Raw genomic sequence first — 25326 nt, forward strand, 5'->3', positions numbered from 1 at the left:
CCTCCGAATTTTTAAGGTCCAAAACCTTAGTGCAGCTTTTGTTTGTACGTTACTTATGACTGAAAACAAATGCTACTAGTTCCCATTTATGTGCCAGGAATATGCATTACATCCCCCTGATTCAACTTTGATTAGCAGTAAAATAGCCACTAAATAGATTCAACTGCAAAATATAGCCTCCAAATTTGGTACATGTCTGTATCTTAGCACATGAACTTGCGGAGAGGCGAACCTTTCAGAACCCTGAAACAGCTGCACTGAAATCTCAGCAGGGAAACCCCAACTACTCATAGCAAAGGACCAGTCTGCTCCCCCTTCTGAAGTCCAGCTCTAGAGTGGCCTTTATGTTCATATTTACTGGTAAGAATCACATGAGGCATCTCAACTCCTATTTGCAGGGGCAAATTTGAGTACCAAACGAATTCCCAGAATCATGTGCACTGGAGAAGGGAAAATGGAGTAGAGACAAACATTGAGAGAAAAATGTGTAAAGTGGTATTATGTTATTAAAACCTTTCATTAGAAACAAACAGAACATAAAAAAAACCCCAAAAACAAGTTTTAACCAGGTTTAACTTTGCTTTTTCTTCTTTAAATTCAAACTGACCCAAAGCAAAAACTGTCATTGCAAAGGAAGAACAAAATACAGTGCGATACTGGTAATGCAGCGTTGCATGGAAGCTAAGACTTGTGGCTAGGTCACAAGTTGCTCTTGTCACGTCACTGCGGCCTCTTGACAGATTTAACTGAGAAAGTTAGGATCCAATTTTTCCACCTAGCTGGAAAAACACGCTACATATTCTCTTTTGCTCAGGGTATTTATCCAATGAGTTTGTCCAGATGCGTTCTCCTATGATTGCCAACTAAAAGCCAGAAAACTGACTTTTCCACGCTATCCCAAGGAAGCCAGAGTTATTCTAAGCATGAGCGATATCAAATTGGAAAACCAAACAAACCCCAAAGAAAAGAACAAAAAGAAAACCACTCAAGAGTTGTTCAAACTAACAAGTATTGTCTATAATGTAAATAGTTTAGAAATATGGTAATTAAATAATCTAAAAAACACTCTTAACTCTGCTGTACATTTATAAACATCAATATTTACAAAAACTTTCTGCTTTGTTTTAAAGGATGAGGTTTGCAGTTTGTTAATGATCAGAGTCTTTTACTCAGATTGATTCTTTGGTGTCTTTGCCAATTTCTTAAGGTTTAATAAAAGTGTTCAGACTGTGAATTTTAAGGTAATGGAACCAGGCTACATAAGGAGTCTATATTATGCACTTCTTCCACATTCTAGTCCGAATGAAAAGCAACGTTCAGCGTGTTCTTCGAAGTGTTTGTGCACAATATTTAAAAGAATAAAAGCCCAAATTCCCCATTATTGAACTCTGGGGAGGATTATTAATGAATAATCACACTTCACTCGCACTCCAGCACGTGTAGAACCTCGGATAGCGAATGGGACCATCAGAAGGTTCAGACATACACATGTGCTGCTGTGCTTTGTGGAATCAAGGTCAGAGAAACCAGCTACAAGAGATGGCTTAGCATTGTAAGTAAGGGTGAGGGCTTCCCTCCACCTTGGGGATGGAGGAGAGGATGAAAATTAATTTAAAAGAAAGGCTTTTTACTGGCCTGAAACATGTGTGTTCCCTTTAGATGTCAGTTACTTAAAAGAAATAACCAAAAAACAAACCTCAAACAATAAATAATGGAATTACACATTTCTTCATTAAATAGCATTCTTGTTACCAACAAAGTCTTCCATAATTTTCTTCAGTCACAGCAACAGACAAAACAAATAATTTGCCTTAATATAGATTGCAACTAAAATATACTCTAGATTACCTTAGAAAATATTACTGTAAAAATTCAGTGGGGAAGAACATTGGTTTAAACCAACTTACAAATGTAGTGAACAATGCTAATTTCTTTTTTTTAAGAACAAAGCAATTTTAAGGTTCTGATCTCATGTCACAAAACTGACAATTCATGCTTAAAACCTGCCACTCAATTCTTGATGTCTGTGCCGTCTCAGGACTGGAGAGCTTAAAGACCATAATCTGATCTGTCTTCCTTCAATGGGAGCTGATAAGACATCATCACGCACCCACGCTCATGCACACCCATGCTCTCAGGTTGTCCCTGCTACAGTGCCACCACCATTACATACAACGTGGAGGAAGCACTACGAAGCTCTACTGCCTAGAGGTGACCGCCACACACACTGCGTGGTGTTAAGGTTGGACATCCTTCCTCACTCATGCTGCTGAGACATGGACTTTTGGTCACTGCTCAAGCAGGCTGGACTTGAACCGATATAAGTTGGTGATAAAAAGGTTCAACATCCCATTACCAACCCTCTGAGCCGTGAAACTCAAGAAATCACTTATTGTTTGGAAACCTGATGCAATGTCAGGCACAATAGGGAGAGATAATCCTCCTTGCTTGCCATAGTTCCGGGGCATCCATTAGCAGTGGTAAGGCTTGTGCTCAAGGAACTGCAGTCCAGGGTTATAAGATATTAAAAGGAGCTAGCACAGTTAAATAATATGAGTATACCTGCTTCACCTGCTTTTCTTACTTTTAATATTAAATATTTTGAAAGTGACAGTGTTAAACTGAAAAGCCATCACCGTTCCTTTCATCTCCCCATTTCCATTGGTATAACTGATACAAAAGCACTCCTGATAGTAGAGAGGCTCTTTTGGAACAAAAAGCAAGTAGAGGACACTGGCAAGTACCTTACAATGACTCTGTAATCCCTTGAAAATAAAGAGAGTGAAACAACTGCACATTTTGGCCCCATCTTTTTTTGACAGCAAGAACTTCTTTCTTTTTATAATCAGAAAAACTGTTTAATAATTAGATTATTGGTCTTATACCTAACACGTAAACCACATTCAGTAGCTGAATTTCAGTATTCCTTTCATTTGTTGCTTTCAGACTAATTGCAAAGTTTAAACTTGCATTATGAATGGGGTTTTTCTTGTTTGTACACATTTAAAATGCATCGTCATAACGTACGTGCACTTCCCACTCTCTAACCTGAAGCAAACTGAATTTCAGAGCAAGCGAGAAAAATCTATCACTGCTTTTGATACAAAAGGGTTTTGGCCAATTTCTTTTCTTTCCTTTTGTTTTTTTCTGAGTGGACCCAATTTGGCTGAGAACCCGTAGATAAAATTCCAACTGAAAGTGAAATAAAGCAGGTTATACATTCATGACATTTCGGGAGTAATAATGAACAGCAACTGCTGCATCACTTCTGTAATGTCACGTCTACACTACAGCGAGGCAGCACTTCCTGTTCTCACAAATAATGCACTGAGACTAAATGAGGAATAGTGGGGAGGAGGAAATCACACATAAAGGGAAAATACATCAGAAAGATTATTGCACAGGAGGCACTGTATGAGAAACAGAATACATTGGCGTAAAAAAAAAAATCTAAATTTGTTTACTTTTAAGTTAATGTAAAAAACCCAGAGGCTATGCCTCTTTGTAGTGTACTGTCACTGTTAAAAACAGACTTACAAACAGCCGCCCATTTAATAGGGAATGTCAGCAAAGAAGAGGGCCTGAATTTTATGGGCATCCCAACCAACTACAGTAATTAGGAAAAGAAGAAGGTAAGAAGAGCCAATGTATAGACCCTCAAATTAAATAGGGTAACCGCATTTTTCCTTTAATTTCCAAATCATACTCGTACAGTACCCTAGGACCTGTTGATTATCAACACTTCCCTCTGCCCTGCAAAACCACACACCCTGGCAGACACAAGACTCCAAAACACACAGCAGGGCTCTGAAGGTCTTTCTATTGGTATCTTTCTGCAGGACCGGCGCCTTGATTTCCAAACTTTGTTTGCTTGAATAGTTGCTCAGCATGCCAATTCAAACCAACCACTTCCCTTGAGAGGCTTCCTTCCATCTCCACTGCAAGTCTGCACGCTTAATGTGAAAACAAACAAACAAAAAGAAACCCAACAGCAATCTTTAAAATGTAATATTGTATAGAAAGCTTGGACCTTGTAAACTTGGACCAAGAAACCAAAAATTAAGACCTTCTAGCGTGTGGTATAAAAACCCCAAGGAATTGTATACCTGCCTTCTGACTTCACAGAAAAATCAGAATTTGCATAGGATATACTTTGTGCAAGGCAACAAGCCTCTTCAGTATCTGGAATATAACTAATCTTGCTCAGAGTTCTTCTCTTCATGGATATCAGATATCATCAAATTTGTGTTTTAAGTAGTCTTTCATGACCTTGGCAATGGGTAGTTCATCAAGTAGTTTTAGGTTTTGAAGGCCTATACACTGACGGATTTTAATTCGGCATAGATCTTGCAAGTTCCTGGGCTGTCCTGAAAAGACAAAAGGAACACATAAAAGTAAAATGATCACATTTTAAACATAACTTAAGAGATCATTTTTACTCAGTAAAATCACAGATGCTTGCTGCATTCTAAGAGGCAAACGGAAGGGAAAAGTTACAAGAGAAAAAAGGGTGGAAGTCAACACCTTTCTAATGAACAATAATAATTCAGTGAAATCAAGGGATGAATCCTAAAAATATTTTTACATGTACATAATTTTACTGACGCCAATGCAAAGTGACATTATCCAGGTGAGGATTCCCATGAGGTGGCAAAATACGGGGCCTTTTTCCTATCACTGTAACCTGGGGGGGAAAAAAGCCCTCAGTCTCAATCCTTCTCAAACATTAAGACAAAGACTTCTACGTTCAACTATAACAGCACTAGGCAGCTTCCTTAGAGACTGAGGCTTTACAAAAGTTATTCCAGGATCGCGTGGCAGAGTTAAAGATTGTTTTTAGCCCTTCTAATGAGAAGACAAAGCCTTTAGGCTTTGGATGCAGCCACAACTCCATCAAACAGAAAGAGATGAAAATCCGAGTTAACCACTGTCCAGAGGAAAAGCTTTACTGACAGCACACGAACTGCAGAATTTCTGACGAGGATTTTCCAAAATAATCAGTTCTTTTTCAAACTCCTTCTTAACAGGAAACTCCTCAAACTCAAGCACTTTGAAAACCTGTTCCCCCCATGTGAAATAATGTAAGAAAGGATAATCTGCATCTGAACATAGCCAGCCATGAATCCCAATGAAGAAAGAAAGAAGAAGAGCAAAGCAACAAGACATTGAGAAAGCCTGTCCCAATATACCCTTCCAGCTTTCAGCACTGGGGCCTTTGGGCCTTCCTAAACCAGAGACTGCACACAGATCCATGTCTTTAATAGCTGTGAATAGCCTATCCTCTGCAAATCTGTCTTATGCTTTTTGAACCCATTCATACTTACAGTACCCAAAACATCCTGTGGCAACAAATTTCACAATATAATTAGGCGTTGGCTGGAAAACTACAAAGTGCTGTTATTTATTTTAGATCTGCTTCCTGATGGCCTCCTTGCGTGCCGACCATTCTTGGAGTGACAAAAAAACCCCACGTAATTGTCCTCATGCCGGTCATGATTTTACATACCTTTATATTAACCTCCATGCTCCACTCACGCTCGGTACCTCTTTCCAAAGCTGAAGACTTTATTTAATAACCTCCTACCACGGAAACAACTCCAAACCTCTGACCTAACCAGCTGCCTTGCCTTGGTGCTTCTTCCTCATTCTGCTATATCCTTTTGGAAACGATCCCAAGAGCACATTGAAGCTGTGCTAATCAATATTTTGATCATTTCCTTAATTGTGTCATGGCTAAAGAAACAAAACCAGAGGTTTACACAGTTATGGCACCTGATGGCTGTCTGAGTCAAAATACCCCATGAACAACATAGGTGCTTATGCTGTTACCAAGATAATCTGTTGCTATATATGTTATAATTCGTATAATTGATAATGGTAAGAGACAGTGCTTGCTCTTGCAAAGAAAGACACAGTGATTTTACCGAGCTGCCTGCTTGAGTCACTCATTTCTTTCAAAACCAACACAAACCAACAAAAGCAACTTGAAATAACTTAGATGGACATTTCCAATTAGCTTTCCTGAGCTGCCACCCATTAAGCAGGATGTTTTTGAAAGAGGAAATGCCCTCTGTACAGGGCTCAAAGGTGGCTTTACAGTGGTCAGTAGGATGCTGTCAGCTCACGGGGCACCAGCCTCTGTGGAGGAGACTGGAGGGTTTTTCTCTCTGGAGCCAGCCCCAGAGCTGGCTCCAGAGCCAGTCCCTTCTTCCATCCCCCTCCTAGCTCAGCAATAAACCTTCTATCAGCTAAATAGACATTGACATTATGAGTTTATTAGGCTTCCATGGTAAGCACAAAGACATTATGAAACTATTTCCTGTTTTCTACTTTGGGCATTCTGTACATGGTTTCAGTTACCCTTTTAGTGAGTTCCTCCTCTTCCCCCCCCACACACGGGTTCTTCTATAGAAATGAGCTGACAGACAGGTACACACTGGGATTTACCTTCAAGCACTAAAATCATCTGAGGTAAGCTAGCAGAAGTAATGCATGAAAATAGTCTCAGCCTACTTTTAAAGAAATCAGATTTGAAATTAAGAACATGAAAATCTGAGTTCCCTTTATATAAGTTTAAAATACTTTTATGACACTTATCACCACAATATCTAAATGTAAATAGAGTTTTAATTATATCCTTCAGCCATGACTTAGAATACAGATCATGTGTTACTTTGTCCACTGGTGGTTTCTTCTTAGCAATTTATTTTATTCCACCTGAAGGAATGAATTTATACAACTTGGACAGCAGCTGAATGCTCAAGCTTCAGGGGAAGAAAAGTTACTTTTGGAAAGAAACCAAACAGAGGAATCTTTATGGTGATCAAGGAATAGCTCTAATGCTTGAAATGCAAATGCAAACAAGGTTCAGAAAGGATGCACCATTTCTAAAGTTAATTGCAAAAAAGCAGCCTTGGACGATATAGAGGACTTCAGAGCTCTGTGTATTTTCTGTAGTAGAGTACAATAATACAGCAATGAGACACTGATTTCTGGTTTCAGAAATTAATGCCTTTTAATTAACATCCTATGGGGTTTTTTGAGAACAAAATGGAACAGACAAATTAAAACACCCAGAAGAAATTGGTCACCAGCTAATTCAAAAAGACCCGATTATCAAATGTATGACATTTTCCCCCGATAAGCCTAAAAATATTTCCTGGGAATGTGTTAACAATGGACATTTCCAGTGTTCAGCACCAGTTGCTACATCTAGCGGCTGTTAGTGTCTTAGGTCACGCCTTGCAAATTCCAGGGTTATTAATGCATTTGTGATTTATTAGAAACGGTGTCTGGAACACTTACTCATTCTTGGTTGCATCTGAATGAAAAAGGAAAAAAAAATAAAGGATTACAGAGCAATGTCAGTGAACCTTGGTTTGGCAAACGAAAAATGTTATTAGTAATTTGGCAAAGTAAGACAAGTTAAATGATGAATAAAGTTCTGCTTAAAAACGATTAGGAATTAGCAGCTTTGCTTATATCCCACATCACAAGTCTGGAAAGTTATTTAAGCAAATAAGCGAGAAAGGAAGAGAATTAAAGATAGAAGAAACAGAAAACCCCCAACAAGTATAAAGGTAAGATTGACACCAATACCACTATCACGCAAAACAGTCACATAAAACATCACCTTAAAAAAAGCCCCAACACATCCCTGATCCCGTCTCAAAGGGACACCTTGGTGATGGTTATTCTGGAGTAGCCGGGTTATTGTTGGGCTGTTACACAGCCCCAGTTACCATCAAAGCAGCAAATACCTGCTGCCCTTGTTGTATTTTGCAAGCTTTAGTGTGATAAACAGATCAATTAAAGGTATTAATTATAGGGGAAAAAGGAGAGATGTACAGTTCATCTTTTGTCTTCCACAGCTCGTGCTATGTGCTGTAAAGTAGAAATTCCCACCAATGCACCTCTTGTGTGTGTTTTCCCAAGCATGACAGAAAAGTTTCGTTCAAAGAGAAGAAATGTAAAACATCAGGATACAAAATAAAGAGGAACTGCCTTTTGATTTTTTCTCTCTAGAGGCAGCAGACTTCAGTACATGTAAAATTGAAGCATTTTCCTAGCTCAGCTCTCCAACTGCTAACAAAGTTCCTGAGCTGCTTTTCTTCTCCTTAAATAACTAATAATTATTTTTAAAGCCTTAGTTCATGATTTAAGTGAATTATGATTAATTACTATATTGGCCTTGTCTGCTAAAGCAATTTTTTTGCAACATTTAACATGCCTTTTAAAATGCATGTTTTAACAGCAAGAAATTATTACACTTAACCCTGATTTCCCACTCAATACTCCATTCCTTTCCAGAGTTTCAAGTTTTTTCTGTTACTCTATCTCACAGTTTGCTGTTCTATCCCAGAGGCAGACAAAATTTACATCTAAGATTTACTACCTATGCAAAGAACTGTACGTCATCATTACAACTGCCCCGCAGCATGGGCATTTAGACTGTGCCTGCCCGTTTTTCCTATGCGGATCATGCTCCCCAAGAAATAAAACACTCACTTCATAGGTCTCTAAAGATCATAAAGATGTAATATTAGACCTCATACCTCTGACAACGCTGATTTTTAGAGACTCTCACCTAGTTTTAAGCAAAAGCATTTTAAAAGTGGAAAGAGAGAATCCCTACCAGCGTTCTCTGCTGAAGATACAGAACACCCGCACAAAGCAAAAACCATGAGCCGATCTGTTACCCAAGAGGAAACCTAGGAGTAACTGAAATTAATATACTTGTAGGCTGCAAGAAGATCCTCTGTGATGCACTGTTCTACCTACTAAACAAACCAAAAAGTACTTTTAAAAGCAAACAATCAGCACCGTTTGAAGCAGATGGGCAGTTTCTGAAGAAGTCAAAAGATGAAACAAAACACTGGGGATATATTTCAGAAGCTGCCAATAGTTTTCTCTGAAATATTAATGCATTGCTCTTAAAAAAACCCCCTACACATCTTAGAGTGGTATTTCTCAAACTGAGTTTCTGCTTCCCCTGGGAATTTTTTAAGGCTGAAAGCAGCAGCAAGGAACCATTTGGTAGTTTCTCTTTTGCTGCAAAGGAAACTTCAAAATTAAGGTTTTGAGAAACATTAAAAACAAAGCTCAGTTCCTCTTGAGTATCAGAATAAATACTTATATCCACAGCTAACTATCAAACCCATCCTTTATTTCACAACTGTGAAGGCACTCTGCTAATGCCAGCATAAATTTAGCTATGATTTTGTTGGCTTTTTTGCGGGTGTATATTTCAAAACAATAATTGACCTTATCAACTGGAAATTCAAGCCCATCACCCAAGAAACACAATGAAGAGGATGCACAAACCGGATCGTATGGAAAGGATGCGATCACCTAGTACATCACTGTGCTGAGCTCAACAGGAATTCATTGGAATAGGAGTAGGTCTAACAGTTTAGCAAATGCATTGTCTTGTACTCTGTAAAAAACAGCAGGAGGATAACCAGAGAGGATTCAAAGTATCAGAGAAAGCTACTGTCAAGAATATATAGGTCTGAAATATTAATATAAGATATGCAGGGCTGAATTTAGAGACAAAGAGAATCACAGAGTGTTCATTGAGAAAGTGATCAAACTCCTTGAACAGGTATCCAGCTCAAGAGGACAAAGAGCTTTCAATTCTTTTTTGCTGGGTATCATATACCAGCTGTTTTAAAAGTTCTAGTTTAATTTTGTGTTCACTATGCCTCTGTTAGAATACTTGAGCTTGAAGTATGTTTGCATTGCTCTTCGAGAAATAATTCTCCACAGTGAGTTTTAGATGTCTATTAGATTTCAATATATCTGGCACAGAAAGTATGTACCAAGGAGGAGTGTATTTTGGACTGAAAATTTATACATGAAAAGGCAGGATGCCAGTAAAGCTCAATGTTAAGTATAAGAGGTGTATTCAGCAATGAAATTAAGATTTGAATACGCTGGGGTAAGATTATTTTCTTAACATATTTTGTCATGTTTCTATATATTCAGACTTACTGAAATTGCTGTGGAAATTCACCTAAGGATTTCAATACCAGAATGTTCGCCTATCTTTAGGAGACAGTAAGTAAAGTGCTCTGAAGCCAGGCCTAAGATGCACTGTTAGGCTATCTTTTAAGAGTACAGCATGTGTGCGCAAATGGGATCGGGGGGTGGTTACACCTTACATGCCACAGGTAAAAATACATATTTGTTTCTTTTTTCACTTAGGCCACTTCAAAAAACTCTTGCAAAGAGTACAGCTGTATAAAGCTATACAAAAATTCAACTGCTTAATATAAACAGCTGAGTTAGTAGCTACATTCTTCAGTATCACACCAGGTGATTCTGCGTTGAGAGTTAAGCAGTTATTCCCTCTTTCTAGAAAGAAAGATTGGGCTATATCTTTATAAAGGTATCAAAGATGATACTGGCCTTCAGCAAATACGTCCCTGCAATCTGCAGAAAGCAACCATGATTCAGACAGTATTTATCACTGATCCACCTAAAATGAACACTGTAAAATAAGCCTCTTACCCTCGTTCCCTGTGTAACTCTGGACGACAAAGCAGACTGCATTCGTTAGTGCAAGGTTCCTAGCAGCACCAAGGAAGCAAATACCCCAAGCTTGCAATTCCAGCAAAGCCGCTCTGTTATAACAAACATGAAGGTACTGTTTCCTTTGTGATTACCCACATAATATAATACATAGAAACCTACTTAGCTCACTATGACATTCTGTATTCATTAAAGTTTAAACTATATCGAGACCCTTCCTTAAAATGTTCTTCCACTTAAAAATCCTAGTGAAAAATTACCTTTATTTAGCAAAGGGGTAACGACAAAAACATGCAAGGATTTCCTTAGCAGGAGCTTTAAGTTTTTCTGCACATTTACAGTACTATATAAACCTAAACACAATGCTACATTCTCCAGTCAAAGCCAAAGATCTGCCTTTTCAACATTTATAAAGAAAAGGAACATAAATGAAATATTTGTAATTTCATTCACTTGATGACCTTTAGATCTTGTTCCAGATCTGAAATTATTCTCTGATACCTGTTAACACACACACCACATTACACTGCTGCCGCCGTATCCATTTACTTCGCTATTAGCCTCGACAGAGACAAGCAACTTGCATGGCCAGTCACAGACTCTCTTGTCTGCTATCTTATCTGAGCAGTGATTAAATTAAATAAGAGCTATGGGGAGGGGGAAGTGTTCAAGCTTTTTTTATTCCCCTTTTGGAGACCACAATTGAATTTCTAGTACCTGAGTGTTTCTATTTAAAGCACTTTTCCAATACTTGCATTTTTTCTTATCTCTAGCACCTTAAGTTTTAATAGTCTCAGATCCCATTCAACTTCAGCATAAATCCTTCCATCCAGGACTGTAATTGTACATGTTAATTTTGTCGACATATACACTACCAAAAAATAGAAAACATCTGTATGTATCTCCATCTTCCCATATACATGCATCTCTTAATTTTCAGTGTATTCGAAGCTTAAACCACTGACAGTCCCGAGAGGCAGGTTCAGATCTCATAAAACTGAAACGCTCCAAAACAACTCTATCAGATAATCTCAGGCACGATGGTGGTTGCCAATAGATGTTTTTTGGAGTAGGAAAGCATAATACAGATACTGAAAAGGAAAGTGATTAATAATTGAGCAATTTTCATCTTCAATACTGTTTTTTTGCAGGTAGACTTTACTCATTTTTGTATTGTAAAAGAGAGGGGGGAAAAATAATACATAAGTGACTGTCTAAACTCCAAGTTAGCAGCAGACTCATGATGAAAAGCTTTGCTGTTCCTAACTTGCAGCTTCATGCTTAAATGCTGAGATGCGACTACAGAGTAACTTCATTCCTTGTGGGATTGACTATTCTAGGAGCAAAAGAACCTCTATCTGTAACCAGGAAGAACACCAAACCCTTTGGGTCAAATTCCCAAATCCAGTATCTTCTTGCAGACTTTCAGGGCCAATATTGAGTATTTCTGAGAGCTTGGTTTCCTGGCTGTTATTCACAACCAGGGACCGGGGCTAAAGGCCATGATTACTACTGATTTCAACACCTACCAAAACCAAAAGAAACTCACGTAAGTTTTCTAAGGAACTGAAACTATGCAAATATATTTTCCAAGTATAAAAACCAAATAGCTCCTTACATCTTACATGCAGATTGCTAAACAGCATCCCATTTATATGAAGCATGTGATCGCTTTCACTTGAAGACAGATCAGTTTGATAGTTCCTTGGTAATTCCTACATTAATCTTTAAGCTTAACAATTCAAACCTAGTGCAAAGTAAAAACTAATTCCCATTTTACTACCAAATATACTTTTCAAAACCCCGGATGCACACAGAAAACTTACAGCTACGTATTTCTACATTAAGCACTTAGTATGATGTTCAAATAAACAAAGCACAAATTCCCCTTAAGTCCTACAACCAAGGCACTGTTACCAACCACAAGAGGTAATTTCAGGAAAACTTCCACTAAAGGAATTCTCTAAGAAGTCTGTAAGTTTTTCTTCTAGTAAATACACAGTGCAATAGACTTGGAAACAAGATTCTTCCCTGAAGTGCCACAGCGCGAGATCCCAACAAATTCCTGTACGCAGTCTGATCTAATTGGGAACTCCAAAATCCCAGCTTGCACTTTATCCATTGAATCTCTCCTACACCATCTCATTAAAGCGATTATTCATAAATACCATGGAAGACAGTGTTTGGATATCTATAATAAGGGCAGCAGAGTCTGTTTATAGCTGTTTGTAAACACATAATAACTTTGCTCAGACGCACAAAGCTGAAGTGTTTTTGTCAGCATTAGTCCTCCCTGCTTTCCCAGTTCTCCTTCCATCAGCGCAAAACTGGGATAGTTCCAACACTGTTACACTGCCCGCAAATTTAAGCTATTTTGCTTGTAGCAGAATTTACTTTCCACTTCACATTAAACCCTTAAAGATATGGCATCTGCAAAGCAACTTACAGTACCAGTTTCCAACTTTCCAAATGAGTCTTTAGACGTTGAGGCAACACGGAAGCAGCCTAAGCCTTCACACTCACTGATGTGTCCCGAGACTGAAAAACTGCGAGTCTGGATATTGTATCGTCTACTAATAACCCTGATGGTGCTACCACATAGCGAGAGGCTCCCAAAAAGGAAACCAGAAAGAGATGTGTTTGCATGAGAAAGGGCAGAGAAATAAAAATAACATCTCTTAGTTACTTGTATTTCTTAATATCAGCTTCGACCTTTCCAAAAACTCTTTTGATTTCAGACAAAAATAACAACACAAATCATGAAGACAAAAATGAAATTCCAAATGCTTGTGTCAGCTACTGCCAACAGATCTCAGCTGATTCACCCCCAGCCCACACTAGATTTCAGTTTCTTTGCAGAGTATCTAAGTTGCTTAATTCTCATTAAAAGCATCCAAATAAAAAGAACTGTAGGGCAAAAAAAGCAAATATGAAATATCCCATCTTCTGTATTGCAGAGATCAGCCTAATTGGATGATAATTTATCCGGCCACCTTAACATGTTTGAATTAGCAAACTCCTAATCAGCAATTCCCAAATGCTTTACTCAGTTCTGCAATGATGAAACACTATTGTAGCATTCTATGCTGAATGAAAGCTTCCAGTATATAGTACACCAAAACCCAATAATCAAAAGTGACCAGAATATTAGGAGCCTAATACTCTCTTTAAATACCAAAAGTCACGATGAGTTAAAATCTCTTTCATATTTCAAAGGCATCCACAAAAATCAAATCAAAGCTACGCAGCACAGGAAACCCCTTCAAGTTGCACCAATGAACTAAGCCATGTCCTTGTCTGGTTTAGGAGAGGGAAGGAGAGAGAAGAATACGGGAGAACACAAAGCAGCAAAAGCTCTTTTCTGCCCTAGCTGTAGTGCCAGATGAAAAAAGCCAGCAACTGCAGAGTACTTGCACAGCAATTAAAACAAGAAGAAAGCGAAAGACACTAAAGACCCCTAAACAAACAACAAAACAAAGCCCCAGACCCCAAACATCTTTCTTAAGTGCTAAGGCCATTCACACAATGAGATTTCACAGTTCACTTTTTAAAATGAATGCTTCCTGTAGCTACTTAAACAAAACTAATTTAAAGGAAATATACTTAACAATTGCATCTTTGCCGAGCAAGAGATTCCCAGTATCACAATCCCTTCACCTTCCCAGAAATTTCCTAGTGCATTTAAATAGCATCAAGGGGCAGAGAGGAAGCATTTTTTTTTTCTGGGGCTAAATTCAAAGAAGGCTTTTAGAGGACCTTGTGTCCTGTGATTAACTTCTCTTACATACATACTTGTCACTTCTTGTAAGAAATCCAGACAGGGTCGGCTACTTCCAGAAATACTTATTGAAACAGCCAGTGGGGTCTGTCCTTCATAGTTCCTTGTGTTAGTGTCTGCTCCGTAATTATACAACATTTGTGCACAAAGCACATCATCTCTAAGAGCAGACAAGTGTAAGGGTGTCTGTCCATCTTCCAAGCGACCCAAGTTTGTATCCGCCCCTCTCTGAAGGAACATTCGGCAGTAAGAGTGATTGCTTTTGATCACAGCGTATCGTAACAGGAAACCATTTTGAATGTCGATGTTGGCATTGTGATCCAGAAGGATTTTCACACAGCTTGACCTCTCTCGGATAATGGCCAGCTGAAGTGGTGTAGTACCTTTATCACTGAGCGGATCAACCTCGGCCTTGAACTCCAACAGGAGCCTCACAAATGAGTCTCTGCCATAGTGGGCTGCTACATGGAGGGGAGTCCAACCATCGTTGCTCTTTGCATTAATAATGTCACTTCTATATTCAGATTCCAACATCAAGCGTGCAATCCTCGCTCGGCCATGCATGGCTGCATAATGCAGAGCAGTGAAGCCTCCAATTAAGTCCTTAACTGTGGGATCAGCTGAAGTTAAAATAAAATTAAAAAATAATTAGAAGGCATTACAGTAATCCAGTGCTGTAAGAAAAGAAATAATCAAAGGGTTGAGTGTTAAGTCTTTTCAGGCATAGCATGACAGGATTATTTTGTACTTCAAACTAATTCTTGCTTTCAGGAACATGCTATTTTTAAGAAAAATTTAAATTATATTTAAGAAAGTTACACAAAAAAAATTTCCTTTTTCTTTTCTATACATATGTTTCCATTTGATAAATACTTCTCCACATCTTCCTAGCACTCTTAGGCTAATTACTCAAATCTCCGTCCATCCAGTTTTCCTCCAGCTCTACAATATTACATTTCTTTCCTAACGTTCAACTTTGTTTTATATTTTCCCTTGTGTTGCTTCTTGGTCTTAAAAAGAAGCATGTGTAGAAACATCTGCTGTCCCAAACTGCGGATGTTTTGTGGTCTGGCAGCATTGTATTGTTTTTAGGGTGTAATACTGCATTAGGTAAAATGTGGTCTGCAGGATTTCCAAAGCATGTAAGATATATGTTATTCTAGATTGTCTTGATAAAGTCTGTTTTTACAGATGATGAATCTGTTCTGAATTTATAGTTCTACAAAAATTTCAGATTTTACAAGAATGTAAGCAAATCACGTATGGAAAGAGTCAGGGAAAAAACATCAGCGCAGAATACAAGTGATTACACAGAGACTTTTACCCCATCCCACCCCCCCCAGCACAAAAACTCGGTCTCATTTATGAATTTTAAAATTAAAATAATCAAATCAATTTACTTCATTGCCTCAGGACACCCAACCTTGTAAAGCAAGTGCCTATTGCATGTACCAAATTAATTACCACGCCTGCCTCATCACCTCACCTAGAGAACAAGCCAGGCTCTGAGGTTTCTCCTTCCACCATATAGTGCCTGTTGGATGCTAAAAGGTACAAACTACTGTATGGAAGTTTGAGGCACTTTCCTAAGTTTCCCAGCTGGTAAAAAGAGATAGTGCACGCACAAGATACTAGTCTTAAGCTGACATGCTCTCAACATTCCTGTGTATCTACTGAAACAGCTACTGGGGTATGTCCTTCACAGTTACCTGGATACAAAGCACACCGTCTGTAAGAGCAGACAATTGTAAGGGTGTCTGTCCACCTTCCATAAGCTTGACAGCCCCATCCTTGCAACCTGGCACACAGAATTTTCTCTCATTTCCTCACCTATACATACCATGTTTAGAAGGAAAGCAGCAGTCTTGGGAGGATGGGGAAAAGAGTAGGACATTGTGAGCACGGGTTTAAAACAAACTCAGGTGAAGGTTACAAACACCCAGTGCTCACACGCACTGCTTAAGAGGAGCTCTTCCTCTCCTGTACCATGCAGAAAGGGCAGTATTCCGCTCAGCTGCCACCACACTCAAACAGGAGGGGGAAGAGGGTGGGAGACACCAGTCTTCACCTCAAAATTCAGACCTGCTATAAGTTAAGCTCAGAATATAATATATATATTGCAGTCTAGTTTAGTCTGAACACATCTGAACCCACAAAGGTGCTAACATAAAACAACAGCAATAGGCTTCTCAATATAGACCTACTGTGACCATACCCAGATAACACACCAAGACACACATCATACCAAAATAAAAGGACTGGCAAGAGTACAGAATACAGCTGCAAAGGTAATCCAGCAACTTTAAGGTTTTTTTAATGCAAAGACTGAGGTGAAGAAGACAAACAGAAATCTAACATACAAACTAATGCAGCCTGGCTACACAGAGAAATACAACATGAGAACTGCCTCTAGTATTTAGAATAGGAACCTAGAAATAACAACAGAAATGCTAAGGGAACTTTAGTAGTGACAGCCTTCCTCATCTTCTGTAAAAAGCAGAAGTTTCAGCACCCTGTAAAGTTACCTGAGTTAAAGTAATGGATGAAGCATCCACAGGTCGGCAGGAGAATGAAGTCAGTGACTGAATAGGTGGTTCCTAACCTGCACTCTGATGATGTCCAAAATATAGCAGAGAATCAGTACAGACCACCAAGTTAAAGACAGATAATCTTTCAAAGTGGCGTTTGCTGCTCCCAGGATCTCTTTCTTCGCACTGCTCAGACTATTCTACATTATCTCCCGACAGCTGATAAAGTAAGAAGCATAAGCATGCAAAGGGATGATACATTTGGAGAGGCAGAATTAAGGAAAAAGATGGGTATACTGGAAAAGAGACTTTGCTTTTTACCATTAAAGTGAAGCAAAAAAAAAACCCCAACCCTAAGTCATGGAAGAATAGTGTCTCAACAAGAATAGGAAAATAAGTCTCTCAGTTGGGCAAGCAAGGAACACAAACAACTAACCGTCCGAAGTGAACCCAAGAGTAAAACCTCAGGATAAATATGCTGTAATTCCCGTTAAGATGATAGGCTTTTGGGGAGCTAATAGTACCAGTCTCCCCCTTGATTAGGGGGACAACTTTAACCGAGCAAAAAAGTCTGTTGCTGTTCAGTCAATGTTTTGCTGCCATCTCCCGGAGAACTTTTGAACTGCACAAAGGTTTTTAGCAGACCTTGAACCTGAATTACGTTGCATACATGTCAGTAAAACACAGGCTACAAAGGTGATGCTGCCTTAAGAACTTTAGTTGTTGTCAGGGATTTTGTTTTATAAAAGGCTTCGGCACTAGTATCATGGTGTGAAGTACCTTTCTTCCCCTGGAACGCACGGTAGAAATATATTGGGAAAGATTCTCAGCTTATCTTTCAGAATCTGCAGGGGGTATAAAATAAGTTCCTGGTACAAGCATATTTAACTAGAAAGGGATGAAGACAGCACTTGCCAACATTTCTTTATCTTGCCTCCATCCTTATTTCTTTTCAAGTTTCCCATTAATTTGGGGAAAGCAGAATCTAGAAATGTAAGTAACTGCATTTGGTAATTTTTAATGTTCTTAAAAATAAGGCATAATACAATGCCATTGTATTATGCCTTAAGCCCAGCCGGTAACTCAGAAGCATGTAGCTGCTGGCTCACTTCCCTCCTTCTTCCCTCAACCCTGCTCCTGGAGGGATGGGGAGGAGAATCAGAAGAATGTAACTCCCATGGGTTGAAATAAGAACAGTCCCATAATTAAGGTATAACACAAATCACTACTGCTACCACCAATAATAATAAGGGAAATAACAAGCGAAGAGAATACAACCGCTCACCACCCACCAACCGATACCCAGCCCGACCTGAGCAGTGATCTAGCCCTTCCAGCTAACTGCCCCCAGTTTATATAGTGGACATGACGTGCTGTGGTATGGAATATCTCTTTGGCTAGTTTAGGTCAGGTGTCCTGTCTCTGCTTCCCCCCAGCTTCCCCTCCTCCCTGGCAAAGCATGAGACTCAAAAAGGCCTTGATTGGAGTAAACATTACTGAGCAACAACGAAAAACATCGGTGTTATCAGCATTGTTCTCAGGCTGAGAGTCAAAAACACAGCACTGCACCAGCTACTAAGGAGAAAAATGACGGCTGCTGCTTAACCCAGGACAGGCGTAAACCTGGAACTGCTTACCAAGGGTACCAAGTAACTGCTCAAGCTCACCTGAGTTTGAAAATTTGCAACACTGATATCCAGATCACGTTACTTCATGTTAAAGTCTAGCACCTAAGCTAGTCATTTAAACTCTGATGTTGATGAAACTCTTTTCTAATACCATAGCCTAAAGGATATATACATTCTTAAACAAGAGTCTGATACTTTAGAGTTTCAACTTACAGCTCAGTGGGACAGTTTCCTTACTTACTTGATGCCTTCTTTAGATCACTATCACAGCATTATCTGGGAAGTCAAGAAAGCAATGCTTCTGGCTTCATAAAGTACTTTTATTATTTCAAGCTTACTTCTCCCAACTAGGGCTTAATTCTGACCACAAGACTTAGAAACATGACTACTTATAGCTTCTGGTTTGAATTTTCTAGGACAACATTGATACAAAGACCTCCAGGAAAGCATTGCTGTTCAGACACACACACACTTTATGAGCTGATTTAGGGGGATGAACATTTGGCATTCTCTGGTTTCTCCTGGATTCTGCATGACCTTACTAAGATTTAGATACCTTGCAGCCAAGACTAAAAACAAACAAACATGTCTGTTTGGCTACTCCTGTTACTCTTCAATTTCTAGGAGCTTTAGTGAATCATTTCTTCACTTTAATATGAGTAAACAGAGTTAATCCAAGTCAAGTAACCAGCTTAATATGAGTAATTGTCCTGCTTCATTAGTATTGTGAAGACACTGCCAAGGGACAGCTAACTACACACTTTCAAGACTTTAGCTCTTTGTAATGTTAACAGTGGTGATTGGTCAGTAATAAAATACAGTTTTCTGTCCAGCATGAGATCATGTGTCTCTATGTCATTTTGAAAATAAAAAGTACACTAAAGAGAAAATAGGCTTGTTACGCAAAAATCCAGCATTACTGAAAACTACACTCCTTATTTTGTGTTGCTTTCCTGGGGAGCTTTGTGACTTTAGACTGTTTCTATGGATGGAAAGAGCTGGAAAGAGCAGGCTTCACAGAATCTTCACTTTATTGAAATGAGTCAAATACACAAAGAAAGTAAAATTCACTATTTTTCATGAAAACAAAGTTTCTCTGTGACTCTGATCAACTTCCTGCCTTCCATCACTTGCTAAAGAATATTCATTATTTGACCTATTACCTCTGTATCTAGTTGGTATTTCTGCTGGTTTCATCCTTTCGTCTGGACTGCCTTTTTAATGCATTTTCCCCATATATCTGTGTCTCCTTGCTCAGCAGATAATAAAAAGCTTCCTTCTGTTCCACCACCTCCACTCAAATCATCTAATCTGCATGCACAACACTGTCCTCTGGCTCTTTTCTTTGCTGGTGAGCAATGATGGAAGAGAATTAAAAAAGCAAAAGCAGAAGGCACCCAGGTCATAACTCCGTAAGAAGCTACCTTTTATTTCCAGGTCAGTAACCAGATTTCTTCTCAGCTTTTATTAGCCAAACTTCATCTCTGTCCCATTACCACACAAGACTACACCAGTAGTCTTACAGCATCTCAAATCAGAGGCACAGCACTCTACCCTCAGCAACAGCCCAGTGTGGTTTTCTCATTCCTGTATTATGAATGTATTTCCAGCTCTGTTAAGCTTCATCATCCCTCTAGACAGCCACAACTATCACCAGTTTGGCCCTTCCTTCCCACCAACATCTCAGTTCCCTCTTCCCTCCAGAACTCCATCCACTCCCTCTCACTCCCTTCTTTATTACTAATATACATAGGTATATTAGGTTCAATACTCTGTTTACCATAAGATTCACACCAGAAAACTACTTTTTCCTTCACACCAATATCATTTTGGTCCACAGGGATTAAGCACCAACATCAAAATAATCCACTTCTTGAGAAAAAGGGGAGGACTGTGTGAAGAAAGGTAGACACAAACCTTTCACTAATGAGGCAAGCATGATTAACTCTGCTTTTAAGAGTCAGCTCATTTGCGACATTAGTATGTTTTAAATACTCATTATCTTCTATGCTTCTGTTTTGAGGTAAAACAAGGCAAGGCATAAAATGGTGCCAATTTTCTGAAGCGAGGCTCAGCTACAGGAAAGCTGCTGTAGATGACTAACCCTCACACTATTTGTTACTCAACTTTCTAGTTCTTGTGATTAAATGCTAGACTCCTTCCAGAACAAGAGCTTTTCATTAGAGGCAGTTTTCAACCCAGGACAAGGAGACATCAGATTCAGTTGGTAGTTCATATAGGAAAGAGTAACAACAAAAATGAAAACAAGACATGGCACCAGCAGCTATTCAATATCAAAACCTATACAATGAAAATACGTAGGAACACATGAGGGTGGGTTAGTTTCAGATCATCAAGTTTACAGAGCTAAAACCAACACATTCCTAGCCTTACAGCCTAAGGATTTTGAATTATTAAAGAGAAGGCTTGAGATTATCCAAATTTATTTTATATATATATATATATAAAAGTATTTTATATATATATATATATATATAAAAGTATTTTATATATATATATATATATATATAAAAGTAGAATTTTAAGTTAGCTATTGGTGTAGTTTAGTAGCTTTTCCCCCTCTTCAATAATGACATAAGGGTTTGGCAATATTATGTGGTTAGAATCTGTAGCAGGTATATCAAGAGGGTCCAGTAGTTCAGGCTGTATTTTACTACTTCTCTTAAGGAATATACCACTAATTGTGCAAGTAACACAGCTCATTAATGCCATTCATTTTTAAGGGTGATCCATATATCTGACAAATACTGTGACACACATAAGGAGCCCATATGTCCTCAGATATGTAAAGCATCAAAAAGGGAGTTTCAGTTTCCTTGGGACCATACCCATAATAATTCATTTGATAAGAACAGCACTGGAACAGAGGATGCTGTTCTTTTAAGAGGACTCAGCAGAATCTGGAGAACATCTACTGATTTTTACTTTTCCTCTCCAGTACCACATTAAAAGGTTAAAACCATCAATTTCTACAGCTTTAGGTGGCCTTGAAAGAAGATAACAGCAAAAAGAAATTCTCACCGGTAATAATCATCACTCAAGCAAGTGTATCACTTCAACCAACCAAACTCAAATCAGTTCAGATGGATGCAGGAAAGGTGCATACTCGACTGGACTAGCTGATACCAAAGCCCCTGCACAGAGTACTGTTTTCATAAAGCTTAGCAGACTCTTCAAGCTTATACGGAAATTTAGTCTTTAAAGTTACTTGCTTGAGAATTATGAAACAAACCTCCCTAAAATTCCAATCCAAGGACCTGCTGCCCTCTAACAGAGGAAGAACAGAATCTTCTCTAATAGAGAAGAAAAGCCTCTAGACAACTTACCTCCATGCTCAAGAAAAACCCGGACACATCTCTCTTTCCCTCTTGCTGCAGAGAAATGAAGCAAAGTCCAGCCATTGGCATCTCGACCATTAGGAGAATATCCTTGCTCCAGCATCTTGCGCACGGTGTGAACATCGCCAGCAGCAACTGCAGCCTGAATCTGCAACTCTTCCTGTAGTTCAGGGTTTCTTCGACAGTGATGGTGTAACATCCTAGCTGAATCTGGCTTTTACAGAGGCGTCATGAGGTCACACTAGTCACCTTGAATCAATATAAAGCAGAAATAAATTAGGAGTGAGACTAGGAAAGAGATATCAAGGGAAAAAAAGTCAGTGCTAAGCAAAAACAATGCTAAGATTTAAGTTCTAGACACAAAGTCATATATAAAATAAAAACCAAACCACCTCACTGTGGCTAACAAAATCATCGTACATGGCTCACATCACTGGCTGCAAAAGAAAACTGCATTTATGCATTATAAATAGTAAACGTTTTCTTCAAACATGACAGCATTAAACAAGAGTCCACAATTAAAGCTCCTGAACAACAAGTAAAATGGAAAATCACCTGAAACCAACATTCATTTAAATATCACAACATGGTTAATAACACTAACTCCAGAGACAATGGATGATCTAAACTGTTGCATGAAAACGCACTGCATCGCGAGAGCAACTGAACTATGGTATTTATTTGTTTCAAGATATGTATCATCTCTACGGTTCAGTGAAAATATTTTCATCTTACTAATATAATCTTTTCCTGTGACCTACAGCACATGAGTATTAGTAACATTAATGTTCAAACTGAAAACTAATTATCCCCCCCCCCCGCCTTCTCCCTCTTTTTTAATTAGAGTGCACTGTCTGTGTTTTGGCTTGTTGACTTATTTAATAGTACATAAAGACTGCAAAGAACTTCTATATTCTAGAAATCAAACACAAGTATGATGAGAGCTGAAAACACGTAAGTGCAGTTAATATTGGCCTGTCAAACACCATGAGAACATACACCAGAACAATTCAATTTATAATTACCTTGATATTGTATATGAGAGAGCTGGGCCAAGAGGCTATCCAATATAGCCACTGTAAAAGAGCTTAGATACAAGCATACATTGGGAAAGAAAAAAGTACTAGACTCCATGCTCCGTTTGAGAAGTCCCCATGTGCAGTTCTACCTGCTACCCAGCTGGGGACAAGTTAAAAAAATACAGGTATTTAGGAATTCTTCCACAGTACACAAAGTCTGTTAAGTGTCTACATTTCCATGTATCTTATGTATGATATCCCATTAACAGGTATTCCTAGAATGGAAAGGAGTGTCAGGAAAGAAAAAGAGAATAAAAGCAAGGTATGAGAAAAGTAATGCTGAGCAGTAAGAGCCTCAGAAAATATCCAAATGCTGTTGCAATGGACATTAACAAGGAACTAGAAGATAAAAAAGAGAAAGAAAAATGTATTTAAACTCCTGTACAGTTAAGCAAGATTAAAGTACAAGGTAAAGTTCCAAAGACAAGAGTGAATTTTAAACAATCTTGTTGTATTAGGATGTCAACCTATATCATCACTTCAACCTTGTTTTATGTAAGGATCACAAGGGTTTTCAGAGCCTCCTGATTCATAGGTCATCCAAAAGATATTGCAATCACCTCCCCATACCCCACTGGGCACTGGCTCTCCTGCGATGCACATATACACAGAGACAAGTAAAAAGTGAAAACATCAATCACTGCCATCTTTCCAGATGAAGGCGTAGGTATCTATTCACTCTTCTTCAGCCTAGTTGTGCCCACTGCAAAGAAGTTATTTATCTGCTTCTTGGAGAGGTATAAACTTGCAATTAACAGGTAGCAACAATGACCCTAAGTAGATTGCAAATACGGAAATTACATGCAGCAAATGCTTGTCTTCGACATTTATAAATGCTTCAACTTACCATGTATGGCAACAATCACTAGTTCAGCACAGGGCTACAAAGGAAGAGTTTTTAGCTCGATAGGTTATACATGGCTTAGGAACTGGCTTTGTTTTGTTTTATAGTATAAACTCCATTATCTGACACTGGAACCAAAGGGGATTAACAATCCGGCAACCGCCAACCCAACAGTTCAGCTTTCGCAGCACAGTCCAAAAATCAAACTTGGTTAATCTGATGACAATGGAAGTATTTCTATTAACTCTAATAAGCTTTTGCTAAGCTCTTTTTCTAAACTCTAATTAGCACTTCAGAACATGCTCACCTATAAGACAGCGAGCTTGACTTCATTCTGCATCACACCACTAACAGTACTGTTAATGGATTTCCAGCTACGAGAGCAAGATCTTTCTTTGGATTTACAGGAGAAAACTGATTGAATCTAACTGGTAATAAGTCAGGGGGAGATCTTTGAAAAAACAATGTAAAAATCAGCATGCCCCTTTAGCCTTACTTTCTGAATGTGTACAAAAACAAGACAGGAAAACTGATCAGAAGTTGATAGAAACAAACTTTCTACAGCCATTTTTACAGTCCCTTCTTGTAAAGGACTCATACTTACAAGATCTCATGTGATCTTGAAAATTAAGGTCAAACTAATTGCTCAGAATGGTACAGGAAAGAGATAGGATGACGAAACAGATGAAGCAAAAAGGGATTTCTCATTGAAGGGGCCAGCAGCATTCCCTCCTGCAACTATCTATGAAGACAGTTGGTTAAGAAAAAGCAAAGCTCTTTATATCACACTTCTCAGCTGGTGGGTATATTTGTAATGCAGCATTATAAAAAGTTGGCACTGGCCCCATATGTTGCATGTGACTAGCAGAGCTTATTCAAATTAGCTAGTACTAAAGTACATAAGTATTAAAACATACAAAGCAGAAGACAAAGTCAGGCATAAAAGGCAGCTCCTTTTATCATCTGCACACTTCCTGTAAATATCGACTTTTCTGTCTCACCTCTATGGCAGGCAAAGAAATTTAAATCACAGGCCTACTTAACTGTACCATTCAAGGTTTCGGGATCGTTCTAGGTACACACCAGCTTTGAAAACATTTCCACTTCTGCTCCATGGATCATCTAAAATTCCTGTTTGCAAATCCTCATTTACAGCATCAACCTTTGAAGGAGGAAAGGAAGACTACTGGAAGTCATTAGCCATTTGGCATTTAATATTTAATGTTTTGCAACTGTAATCAATCGCATTCAGAACACGGTATGCATTTGGATTGCTACATAGTGGTTTTCTCCATGCAAGTAAAAGAATTCAATCAAGCAGAAGGGAGTAAAAATGTACCTATACATTCTTGGTTATAATGATCGCACAGTGCCACGAAAATGGAGGACAACAGCAACTGCTTCATTGTTTTTGCAAGTACAACAGGACAAATTCAGTGTATTCCTGAGTTACCTTATATGAGGTTGTTACTCTCTGATGGATGTTCCACTCGTCATTGTCTTCACTATTCATAATCTTGCGTGCCCATGTGTGTCAAACAACCCGCTGCCCCTTAAAAGAAATATTTCTTATTAGT

The 25326-nt window shown here is 38.7% G+C and overlaps 1 protein-coding gene across 6 annotated transcripts in view; it reads right to left on the reverse strand.

The window, feature by feature from the left end:
• Positions 1 to 483: 483 nt before the first annotated feature.
• Positions 484 to 25326, reverse strand: part of ASB7 (ankyrin repeat and SOCS box containing 7) — a 31243-nt gene continuing 6400 nt past the window's right edge. For 5 of the 6 annotated variants that reach the window (XM_065688513.1, XM_065688515.1, XM_065688514.1 and 2 more), the window contains 4 exons: positions 25203 to 25301; positions 21815 to 22075; positions 14326 to 14931; positions 484 to 4367 (listed from right to left, as the gene is read on the reverse strand). In XM_065688513.1, coding sequence (XP_065544585.1) covers positions 4228 to 4367; positions 14326 to 14931; positions 21815 to 22025 — 957 coding nt within the window. In that variant the 5' untranslated portion in view covers positions 22026 to 22075; positions 25203 to 25301 and the 3' untranslated portion in view covers positions 484 to 4227. Of the gene's footprint in view, positions 4368 to 6401; positions 7322 to 14325; positions 14932 to 21814; positions 22076 to 25202; positions 25302 to 25326 lie in introns of those variants that run through there. The other variant, XM_065688518.1, reaches the window with a different exon arrangement.

Source organism: Lathamus discolor, chromosome 8 (assembly GCF_037157495.1).
Source record: "Lathamus discolor isolate bLatDis1 chromosome 8, bLatDis1.hap1, whole genome shotgun sequence".
In the NCBI taxonomy this organism is placed as follows: domain Eukaryota; kingdom Metazoa; phylum Chordata; class Aves; order Psittaciformes; family Psittacidae; genus Lathamus; species Lathamus discolor.